The 12634-nt window shown below is 35.5% G+C and overlaps 2 protein-coding genes across 2 annotated transcripts; one reads left to right on the top strand and one right to left on the bottom strand.

Moving 5' to 3' along the window:
• Positions 1-1400: 1400 nt before the first annotated feature.
• LOC111895874 (tetraspanin-8) lies at positions 1401-2564 on the top strand. Its single transcript, XM_023891929.3, has 2 exons — positions 1401-1968; positions 2085-2564. The coding sequence occupies exons 1-2, from the start codon at positions 1465-1467 to the stop codon at positions 2385-2387; spliced, it is 807 nt and encodes a 268-aa protein (XP_023747697.1). The 5' UTR covers positions 1401-1464; the 3' UTR covers positions 2388-2564.
• Positions 2565-7647: 5083 nt separating this feature from the next.
• On the bottom strand, positions 7648-8853 carry LOC128133578 (uncharacterized). The gene is made up of 3 exons (XM_052771074.1): positions 8293-8853; positions 7733-8199; positions 7648-7675 (listed from the first exon to the last, which is right to left on the bottom strand). Exons 1-3 carry the CDS (start codon positions 8851-8853, stop codon positions 7648-7650), a joined length of 1056 nt encoding a protein of 351 aa, XP_052627034.1.
• Between the last annotated feature and the right edge of the window lie 3781 nt (positions 8854-12634).

The following is a 12634-nucleotide window of genomic DNA, read 5'->3' on the forward strand; positions in this document are numbered from 1 at the left end:
ATCGAATTTTGAGGAAGAAGATAATCTAGGTTGTTGGATTTTTTTGTCCTTGATGAGAGAGAGAGAGAGAGAGAGAGAGAGAGTATAATTTTTTTTTTAATTTCTGTAATAAAATAAAATTGAAAAAAGAAAATAAAAAGGGCACTTGTCATTTTATAAAAAAAATCAACCACAATGGATTAAATTGAAAACAAAATGAAAATATTTGAACCATAAGTACTAGTCCAAATCTTTTTGGTCCAAAGTGATTATTTTCACCTGACAACAAGGACTATTCTTGCAATTTGTCTATAATTAATTATACATAATTTATGGATAACAATTATACATTGTGAGTTAGAAGGTGATGATGTATATTTTTAGTCTTACTTTCAGGTTATTTAATGTTTAAAAGTTAACGTGTTATTAAATAAATGATCATTTTATATATTTATCATTTATAACAATTATTAAAGAAATGATAATTTGTTGTTTTTAAAAAGGGTAAAATAATAATTTATTTAGATTCAGTACATTCAATTCGAAAAAAAAAACAACATTTATATCTTCAATACTTTATAAGTTCAGATATTATTATCATTTCAATAAACTTTATAAATTAATGACTTAACAAAGAAAAAAACGATGCCTTAATATTATTAGGTAAATGATGTTGAAAATTACATTTGAAAGTAATGTATGAACGATAATTAAGAGGTGCAATTAGAAGCAAGGATTTAGGGTGTAAACAGAACATTTATGCAATGTTAGTATTATTATCTCGTAATGAATTAATGTTTTATTAACTAATATATTTTTTATATATTTAAAAAACTAAAATACATATAATCATAACCTATGTGTATATATTTTATTCATTAAGATTTATAATAATTTTCAAACATACTTCATCGTCTTGTTATAGTTCTCACTTATTGACCTTTATTCTCTTTAAATACAAATCGCTGAAACATTTATATTGTAGCTAATTAGAAGCTTTTAGTTTATGTATTAATGTAAACTGATTTTCGTTTTAAAATATATCTTATCTTTTAAATAAAAAATATTATGTTATTTTTGTATAACATTTTAAAGTTAGTATTACAAAGATCAAAATAAATGCTCAAAAAAATCAGGGAATAAATCAAGAAGAAAAAGGAAACTGCCATTTCTAGATAACAGCCCACGAAATCTGGAGCCCACGTCCTTCTGAACTAACTAACTGTAGATTATAATGGTAGTTTCGTAATTCTTCCTGATAACGTGGCTTACGGGACATGATGGCATGCAACGTAATTTCTCCGAACATGGGGGGTAAAAGTTGACACGGAAGTGCAGGTTACTCCCAACCGTTTTGCTTCCTCCTCCACAAAATCAGATTAAACGCAGTTTTTCTCCCATATCTTCATTTTCATTCTCCCATTTTCTCTCTACTACACACACAGATCAAACCCTAGTGGTTAATCACCTTTTTCGAAACCAAAAATGGCAAAAACAAGCAACGTGTTGACCACAATCCTGAACGTATTGACCTTACTCTTAGGAGTCCTCCTCATCTTCGGCGCAATATGGACCACCGTCCACCCCGGCGGCGAGACCTTATGTGAGAAAACATTCGCGAAGCCCTACTTGTTCACCGGAATATTCCTCGTTGTTCTCGCCGTTCTTGGAATAGTAGGCGCCACTTTCAAAATAAACGCCATACTATACATTTACTCCGCCGTGTTGCTCATCATAATCCTGGGCTTACTCGCCTTCGCAATCTTCGCTCTGGTGGTGACAAACAAAGGGATCGGGAAGGCGGTTTCCGGTCAGGGGTTTCAGGATTATCGGATTGGAGATTATTCAAAGTGGTTGAAGAAGCATGTCGTGAATGAGAACAACTGGGCGAAGATCAAGAGTTGTTTATCGGATTCACGTATTTGCATGGCCCTCGCTCAATCCAAAAACAGTGGTGATTTCTATCGGCGTAATCTCAACCCTCTAGAGGTATGCATTCATCATTAATTTAAACCATTAATCCAATTCAAAATGAATATAAAGTTTCTATACATATCAATGATGTAAATTTGTGTTCTTAATTATCACATTTTTTGGGTACGTAGTCCGGTTGCTGCAAACCTCCGGGAGACTGCAAGTTCCTGTTCGTGAATGCGACTTACTGGCAGGCACCAAAATCAGGCCCTGGATCGAATGATCCCGACTGCGCAACTTGGAGCAATAACCAGAAGAAGCTGTGCTACAACTGCGGATCTTGTAAAGTTGGAGTTTTGACTAACATGAGGCATTTGTGGAGGGGATTTGCTGTTCTTAATTTCAGTATTCTTATCTTTGTTATCGTCATCTACTCAGTTAGTTGCTGTGCAATCCGAAACAATCAAGCGATATCAGAACCATGTCATATCTAGATATTTAGGGCCATGGATTGAGGCTGCTTGTTTATGTTCTAACTTATGTAGTAGACTTTTTACTTTGGTTTGTTTTGATGATATTAGGGTATGTAAGATAGGAGTGCGTACTTTCTTAACCTTAATTAAGACTTTTGTATTTTCGTAGTTGTTGGTGTTTTTAGTATAATGATCAGTTTGCGTGTCATGTTTGATGCATATGCATACATCATAGATTGTTATCATCCATTGTTTCTTGACACAGTAAGTAACCCGATGTCGTGAGACTTTTGGTCATTAATTGATTTATGAATTATGAATATAGTTACTAAATAACTATTCAATATTTATAAAATTAAACCTTAACAGAAAACATTCAAATCCTTGTAAATATTATCCAACTTTCATATACTATTATGAAAATCGTATGACTTTTATATATTGGTAGTGTTACACTTTATTTATTTTAATTTTTTGCTAAAATATCCAAACTAATAAGTTGTTATTTTGACAAGTATATTTTAATAAATATTTTAACTACAGTATTAATTTCGGTGACAAATCCAGCAATTTAGATAGATTAATATTGTAGAATTGTGACATTGACCTTATTTCATATATTTCTTTTATAAATAGTCATCTCCATGTAATTCAAATTTAACATGAAAATATAGATTTACTATAAATCTTTTTTACAGCTTAGTACTGTTCAGCAAGCTTAGTACCGTTCTATCAACAATTTAAATGTATCATAAGCAACCTGCAAACTATAAGGGTAAGCAAGTATTAAAATTGCTCAGAAAACACCATTCAAGTTTGATAAATACAAAAAATATCAATCTATTTTATACACATAATACCATTCAAGTACACCATTTGTTCAAATTACATCTTATAGTAACTGGTACTTCATGTTAGTAGCTGACTTTGCATATTTATTGCTGACTTTGAAGTAAACTAATTTGAAAGAAGCCTTCAAAAGCAGACTCTTTTGCTGTCCTCAAGAAAAAAACATATCCACTCATGAGAGTTCCCAAAAACGTTGTTTCATGAACCCAACCGTATGAATCTAGTAAAAGGTAATTCCATTTTGGAAAAGAATTAGACCAAGCACTACTCTTTGATCTTGAAGAACTAACGACCTTTACAAGATACTGTTTGCGATTATAATTACAATGAATGATGAAAAAGAAATCATTTTTTTCTATTTCGAACAAGATTTTAGTTGCCATGTTCTGATCGGACAAGAAAAAAGTTTGAAATTTTCTGGGGGTGGGATAGTGAGGATGATGGATCAAAACAGTCTCTAGGTTAGTCTTCACCTCAAACAAAGCGTGAGAGACTACATGGTTTTAGCTAGATATGGTTTGTCAGTCTTCCTTGAGGAGAAACAAAATCACACAATATTACAAAGAACCCATTAGATTTCTGTCTATCTTTGATGATATAATCCAAATATGTGTGTAAACCCTATAAAAACACTAGATGCCTTAGCATTTCGATTATGTAAAACCGAAATGATAAGAATAAAAGCAACAATTTCTAAGGATTTTATATGAATAGATAATGTAATTAAAGTGAAAAGAGGAGCCAACTTGTTCAATCTTGAGGAAAACAACGTTTCCTAATACGATGAGAGAACCAGAATCATCAAAGGCTTTCACCAGATCTAACCCCTGATCTATGTTCGAACATCCTTCCATAGAGATCTCAACGTACTCGTCGTTATATGAGACGTGATTTCCACTGGAGCTTCTGAACTTCAATTGCAAAATTTAGATTTGCGAAAACCTAAGGATGTTCTTAGCGTACGCCACCATCAACTCCTCCTTTGAGGAATTCTCCACCGGAGGAGAGAGCACATCGAGACAAATTCGGCTGCCGCTGGATAAACTTCCAAAAAACCATCTCGTCTCCCGGATCTGGTGCCACCCTGTCGGGATTAGGTATTTACGTGTCATCAAAACTAGACCATGTCAAGCATTTCCTTCATTTTAGGGAAATTGTCATAAAAGCCCTTACGTTTTCCAAAAACTGACGGTTTTACCCTTGGATGAGTTTTGGGGGCACTAAAGTCGGATACTTTCATTAAACCTATCAAATATCTCATTTAACAAGTTGGACCCTTTGTAGCCGGTTACCATGTGCTGATTTGGCACTTAATTGACATGTCAAACAACGTGGGCCCCAACCCTCTCCCCACATAACCCTTCCCCACCCCCTGTTTCTTGCATCCTCTCGCACCGCAATATCCCATGCAAAATATTCTCCCACGCAAAATGCCAACATCTTCTGCAAAATCAAGCTCGAATTCACATTCACGATTCAAGAAGAAGATCGAAGTGAAGTGTTGGTGTGAAGATTTATGCCTTGTGTTTGTTTCACGCACACCAGAAAATCCAGGCAAGAAATTTTGGGGTGCCCTAATTATAAGGTAAAAATCATTTCTCCTTTTCTTTAGTAGGATTGCAGTAAGGGTATTATGCACTGACCTAATTATATAGGGATAAGGAGTTTGTGGGTTTTTCAGAGGGGTTGACGATGAAGGAATTCAAAAGCAAGACATGATGCCAGAGTCAAATTGCATTACATAGCAGCAACAAATGATGGCATTAATGCAGATGGTTGTTGGTTTGTTAGGGGCTTTATTGTTCATCCTTGTTCTAGTGTTATGCAAGATTTAATGGCAATAAAGGGTGTTTTCTGAAGGGAGCCGTAAAGGGTGGCTTTCTGAAGGGAGCAGTATTGTGATCTTGAAATATGTAGCTTTTGAGCTTTTGATGGTATTTGATAGTTTTTTAGGTATATGTAATGTTAGGATTGTAATTTGTAATATGTGGATGCTAATTTCAATGTATCAATGTTAATTCCTAATGTATGGATGTTAATGGATGTTAATTTCTCATGCATGGATGTTAATTTCTAATGTATGGATGTTAATGGATGTTAATTTCTAATGTATGGATGTTAATTGGAATACAAGTTGGTTTGTTTTGTAAGTATATTGAATTAACAATTGGTAATTGGTATAAATTTCTGAATGGTAACAACTGGTGAATGGTAACATTTGTTTTGTTTTGTTTTAGATTGAATTAAAATGGTAATTGGTATAAATTTGTAGTACAAGTTGTTGAATGGTAACATTTGGTGAATGGTAACAAGTGTTTTGGTGAATGGTAACAATTCTAAAAGACTGAACATTTGGTGTGTATTTGCAAGTTTGAATGGTAACAATTGGTGTGTATTTGCAAGTTTGAATAACATTGCATAAAATGGTATATTGCGGAAATAATTAGTGAATGGTAACAATTCTAAAAGATTGAACATAATATAGAAGGGGGTGTATCCATTACATATAGTTTAATTACATACTACCAATATGTAGCAGCCATCCATTTGTACAAAAATGCCTAAGCAATGCACAAAAAAGGCAACCTAAATGGTAAGGAAATTAACAATTGGATGCATGCTACAATCAAAATGCCAAAAAACAAAGTTTACAAAAGTGGAAACCTATACCATTCCCCCCTACACCCCCATCCCCCTTCTTGCTAACAAGCTACTCCAAGTTGATTGGTTTTACAGAAGAAGAACCACCACCATCTTTGTCATAGACACCCTTCCTTAGCTTTATCTTGGTAATCCTATCAGAAGTTTTCCTTGTTCTCCTCCTAACCATTGGGACAACCTGATGTCCTTCATCATCGCCCTGGTTTTCCTCACCATCATCAACATCTCCACCACCATGACCTTCTTCATCATCATCATCAACATCTCCACCACCAGGACCTTCTTCATCACCATCACCAGTAGCTTCACATCCAGCACCATGATCAATTCCAACATCCAGACCACTATCACCAGCAGCTTTATCTCCAGCACCTTCAGCTCCACCATCCAGACCAACATCGTCATCAGAATGATGACCATCAATGAAATCATTTACATCCTAGTGTAAAAAGATATAATTAGGTCACAAGAATCACCACAAAAATTGTTAATTAATAAAAGATAATAGGTCTTACCAGTTCAACTGGTAGGGAATCATCCAATTCCACTTGTACCCCTGGCGTAGCTTCTATTTCTGCCATGCTATAACCAGCTTCTAGCATACTAGAAATTTCTTCAGGTCCTAATTGTATCTTCTCTGGGAGAATATCATCCTCTTTGCCCTCAATAAATTGATTATCTTCCACCTCATTGTCACCATTTAGTGGACTAGACTTTGTTTTGTTTGTGAAGTTAACCCCTTCTAAAATTGCATCAATACCTTGTTTAATTTCATCATTTATTGATTTAAGCTTCCTACCAATACTGGATCCTACTTGCCCAAAAGTGTCACTACCTTCCATCACACTTGCTTGACTACTTTCTCCTTCTTGCATAATATGACTATCTTGAATATGACTTACTGGAACTTCCTGCACAACACCTTCTTCCTGCACCACACTTTCTTCTACAACTGGAACTTGTTGAATCGCACTTTGACCCACATTATCACCCATCACATTTTTACCCTCATCAACAACTGGAACTTGTTGAACCGCACTCTCTTGAGTACCTATAGTTGCAGAATCAGTCCTCCCACCACCTCTCCTTGTGTACCACTTCTTTCTTGTTACATCAATACTATTTCTCCTAAATCTTTTAGAACCTGCCTGTTGTTGATGTTTTCTGGGACTCATCCTCAATGTGTTATGTTTTTTTGGACTCCTCCTCACTGTGTTAGAGCATGAAGGTTGACTTGGGACATTTGGTTGACCAGGGCTTGTAGACACATGAGGGATGAGATGTTTTCTTGGCCTTCCTGTCTTCTTTGGTGGGGGAGGCACATATTGTTTTCTCTCATTCTTACATACCCTCTTGTTATGAACATATTCCAAACAATTACCACATCTGGTAGTTCTAGCAACCTTCACTTTTTTTGTTGAAAACTTGCTCCCCTTCTCACTGGCATGCCTCTTTCTTTTGGTAGTAGGCCTACCAGGCATCCTCCTAGACATTGGAGGCAATGACTTAATGTATTCAGTTTGGGCCCAAAGATTGTTGCCATTAACAGGTTCAATGTTTGTTGAGTAAGATTGCTTAAATTTCTCTTTAGAGAAGTATGCATTGATGTATGCATCTGGTGTTTGATGGATAAAATTAATTGTTGCATTTGCATGCACACAAGGGATGCCAGCCAAATCCCACAGTCTACATGAACATGTCATATTATCTAAGTCCACCCTATAACTGTCACACCCTCTTCTGGCCTCAAACACATGCCCTTGACTATGAATTATTCCCCAGAACCTACAATCAAGTATCTAGTTAGTAACAATAAATAATGATTAAGATAAGTTTTAGAAAACATAAAATAGTACCTCGTATTTTTCCCAAATCTATTCATTTTTTTCAAAATTTTTGGACAAACATTTGAATTCCACTTTTCACTTTCCACATTCATGTAAGCAAACCTGTCCATGATATAAATTCGTATCTCTTCAAGCATAGTGATCAAAGGTTTTTTTCTAGCATCCAATATTATTGAGTTGAAGCACTCTGAGATCCCATTCTCAACTGCTTCACATGCATAACCTGTTCCAAAATAGGCTCTACAACATGTTTCTGGTTGCTTTGACATCAAGTATTCATATGCAGAAGGGCTCAGTTTCTTGATGCTTTCTATATGCCTCTTGAAGCCACCTTCTGTGCAACTCATAGAGGCAGCCCAAAACAACTTCTTATACTCCACACCTGTGAAAGCCTTTGTAAAGTTGGCATAAATGTGCCTAGCATAATTCTTGTGTTCAACATGAGGCAGTATATCTTTCACAAATTCAAGAAGACCCTACCAGACAACCATTTAATTAGTTTAATAGAGGACAAATATGTAATAAGATAATTATGTAATTAAGTAAAGGACAAGTATGTTAAATTTTACCTTGCGTTGATCTGATATCACTACCAAACCTCTTCCACTATCAAGATCTAAATCATCCCTTAGAAGCTCAAGGAACCATGTCCAGTTAGCCTTATTCTCAACATCGACAATAGCCCAAGCAATTGGGTAGACCTGATTATTGGCATCTCTACCTATGGCTGTCAACAACTCACCCTTTACTGCTCCCTTCAGAAAGCACCCATCCAAACCAATAACTCTTCTACACCCTCTTTTCCAGCCTTCACATATAGCTTTGAAACCAATATAAAACCTATGAAAATAGTTTATCCCATCTGGATTGATAGTTACACACACCTTACATGTAGAACCTGGATTGGATCTTAACAACTCTTGTGCATAATCCCATATTCTGGCATAATGTTCAGTCAAGTTACCTTTAATTAGCTCCTTGACCCATTTCTTTGCCCTACGACATTGGCCTATAGACACAACACACCTAAACCTTTTTCTGATGTCATTAATCATCTCTTTAAGCTTCACCTTAGGTTTATTTGCAATTTCAGTTATGTAGTGTCTACTTATCCATTCAAGAGTAACCATAGAGCCAAGTTTGAACTTCCTACCACAAACATGAGTAGCTTCTAAAGTCTTGATTTGAATAGATCGTTCATTGAACATCCATGAGGCTTATAGTCTAAAAAGGCAACAATTATCCTCATTTCTTTTCCCACATCTTACAAGTATTCTTGTACTGTCACACTTCTCAAAGTAGAGTTGATACCCATTGTGGACTGTGTAGTTTTGGATACAAAACTTCAGTTGTGTAACATTCTCAAAATGTCACCATGTTTTGGTTCCATTTTGTCCCATCTTGTTTTTAGATCATGTAATCTGTACTTTTTTATCACTTATTCTTGCTCTTCTTCATCTTCATCACTTTGCAAGTCACCACGATGATACACTTGTGCTCTTACATCATTAGTCAAACTAGAGTTTCTAATATTTTCATGAGTTAGTAACACATTAAGAAATGCATCCTTACACTTGTCCAGCGGAGTAATGAGCTCTTCATCTGGTTCATGATCCATGTAGATGCCATGAAGCTCAAAATCCATCTCATTAAGACCAGAGAAAGGCTCGCGTAAACCAAAAAATGGGTCTGTGTTACCTTCGTGTTCTGGATCCCAATCCATCATAACAACCTGAAAAAAACACAAACATATATTGTCGTTATTCGTTAACCTTTGAAGAACAAAGAACTGTAATAACATAATCTTCAAAGAAATTACAAATACCCTGTGAAATCGACTCTCCAATAACCTAATCTTCTTCAAAAACCATAAGCCCTAATTTTGCAATGAATGATGTCGACTTTCTGAAGGATTCTGAGAAAGTGTACGTATATGTGCAAAAGGGTAAGATTATGTGGTGGGTAAACGGACGTAACGGAGTAACGTCTGTGCCAACATGTCAATTAAGTGCCAAATCAGCACATGGGAACCGACTACAAAGGGCCCAACTTGTTAAATGAGATATTTGATAGGTTTAATGAAAGTATCCGACTTTATTGCCCCCAAAACTCATCCAAGGGTAAAACCGTCACTTTTTGGAAAATTTAAGGGCTTTTATGATAATTTCCCTTCATTTTAAAGACTTGTTGATGAAAAGTGCTCGTTAATCTGTTTTTCCAAAACAAACAACTACATTAATGGTAACACAGTGGATGATTTTTCATTTTACCACACACTACCATTGGTGAACGTGTTTCAATAACTGGATTAGAAATTTCTTAGAGATTTTCTAATATATGCCCTAAGGGCACATATAAGAAGTATTAATTATGAAAAATATTACCATAATTAAATTCAAAATACATTTATTATGGAGATTATTAATGCATTTCACATTTAATTATGGTAATATTCGTTATAATTAATGTATTTTACATTTAATTATGGTAATATTTGTCATTAATTAATACCTCTTATATGTGCCCTTAGGGCACATATTAGAAAAGGGAGATGATTTGTACACAACAAATTTTCTCCATACACAACAATTGATGCTTTAAAATGTTATATTGTACAACTCTATAATGCATAAATTGTTATGTATGGCAAAAAAATATTGTGTACGAATCACTTCCCATTATAAAATCCCAATTTCTTATGCATACAACAAGGTTTCTCGGTTTTTTAAGACACCTACAAATTGTTTCAGTAACTGGATTAGCGTAGTTAGCTACCTTAAGTATAGACAAAATTGCAAAAATGATCCTCTATTAAAATTATGGTTTTTGTCTAAAAAGGTTTGGTGATGCATAAGTGTCAAATTTCGGGTTTTGGTCCGTATAATTGTCATTTTTTTGTGGTTTTGGTCCACCACAACATAAAATTACTAATATGCCCCTTTAGTAATTCTTTTTTAATTTCATTTATTATTATTTTTAATACATTTTAATTAAAAAAACTCAAAAATAAAATTACACCCATCACCTCCCCCTATCTCTATTTTCGTATCTCCCCCAAGGATATAATCCCACCCATCGTCAGCTCATCCCAAAGCTTTAGTTGTTGCTGATACTTCATCTGTCACCACCACAAGAAAACCAGAGCACATCTATTTCAGTCCGTCTACTCCATCTGGCCTCCAACAATGATATGAACACGCACATATGAATTTTAGAAATCGAGTGTTGGATCTCCATCCTCACCCACCATTATAGGACTTCCATCATGCCTCATCTACACTTTGTCTCCATCAACCCCTGTAACTATTGTTGGCTTTTGAGCATAACAACATCTTATGATGTACATGCAACCCTAATTGCTTTGGATGTAGGTTTTTCTAATTTGAGCATACAACTATAAATGTCAAAGAAATAACCCTATGACTAACATACATATTTCAAAATTGACATATGATTAGGGTTAGAAACCTTACCTCTCTTGTTATGTAGCAATAACAAGTCTATTCTTCTTGATATTGACTTCTGAAAGCCTAGTGCCCCAAGTGTTGCACCTCTAATGAAGTCACAAACACCCAATGCAACAAGATGACTTAAGAGAGATGAAGAATTCGACTAGAGCAACTCCAAGAAGACTTAGAGCCGAATTTTCATGCTAAGGGGTTAATTTATAGTTGAGGCTATTAGGGTTTTAAGGTGGAAACCCTAATTTCCTTGCTTAGGCCTTAAGCAATCCATGGAGCCCTTCTAGAAGGCCCCTTAGACGAAATCCTTATAGGCTTCTCACAGATTTCGCCTAATCTCTTCTATCAGAGGTCTATAGCCCAACTAGCAACTAAGAGTTAATTGCAATATCACTCCCCTTTATTTAATCAGTCTCTTTTGATAACCAAATTAATTCCAAATTAATTTCTGATCAATACCAATTAAATAATATGATTTCCAAATAATATATTAATCCTGTAATATATTAATAAAACCATTTTCAGTACTAATTTATTATTCATATAATAAATTCTACTCTCTCTCTTTCTCTCTCTCTCTCTCTCTTTCTCTCTCTCTCTCTCTCTCTCTCCTCTTGTCATTCTATCAAGTTACATGAGTGAAGACAACCCAAAAGGATCATGCTCATAATCGGGTCAAGTATATACCAATAATAGTTATGGGCTTAGACACATAATCCAATAACTACTTCTCCATCCATCTCATCTCTCTTTTACATGTCTACTCGGATCTGTCAACCTACCTTCATCATCACTACCTCTACTTTAATGTAATCCTATCGGCTGAATGTCAAAGTTTTAGAGGGAGAAAGAGACAAGGAAGGGACATATATAGGTAGAGGAGATGAGAGGCGGTGTTTGGGTGTTTTCGGAAGTGCATATGTGTGGGGGTGGATAAAGAGGGAGATTTAGTGGAGATGAGAGGTAACATATTCGTTGGTGGAGAGACTTTGTGTGTGTGCGAAAGAAAGAGAAATTGGCTTAAAGGAGAGCAGTGGTGGTATAGGTGGTCACCATTTTCATCTCCTAACCACTAAAGGCTTCATCTCTAGTGGGTGATTCGATTTGGGCTTAAAGTCCCCCGCGGTCTCTGTTGACCTAGCCGTCGCTCCTTCCTCGATATACAAACATATTGGTGGTGTCTAAAGGTTTCCGAGCGGCATATGGCGGCGGACGGTGCATGCGGATGGTGATAGAATTTCGGGTGTTCTTGAGTGTGTATTTTCCTCAGAGAGTGAAAAAGAGGTGAGAGGGGTGGAGGATGTGAGAGGTACCACCGGTGAGATTATGTGTATGTATGTGAGAGAGAAAGAGAGACTTGGTCATTCTATAATTTTTAGTTACTTAAAATTATTAAATTAATAAAATAAAAACAAATAAGAGGGTATAATCGCCTTTTTAAGTGGATATA

Source organism: Lactuca sativa, chromosome 4, assembly GCF_002870075.4.
Source record: "Lactuca sativa cultivar Salinas chromosome 4, Lsat_Salinas_v11, whole genome shotgun sequence".
Taxonomy (NCBI): Eukaryota; Viridiplantae; Streptophyta; class Magnoliopsida; order Asterales; family Asteraceae; genus Lactuca; species Lactuca sativa.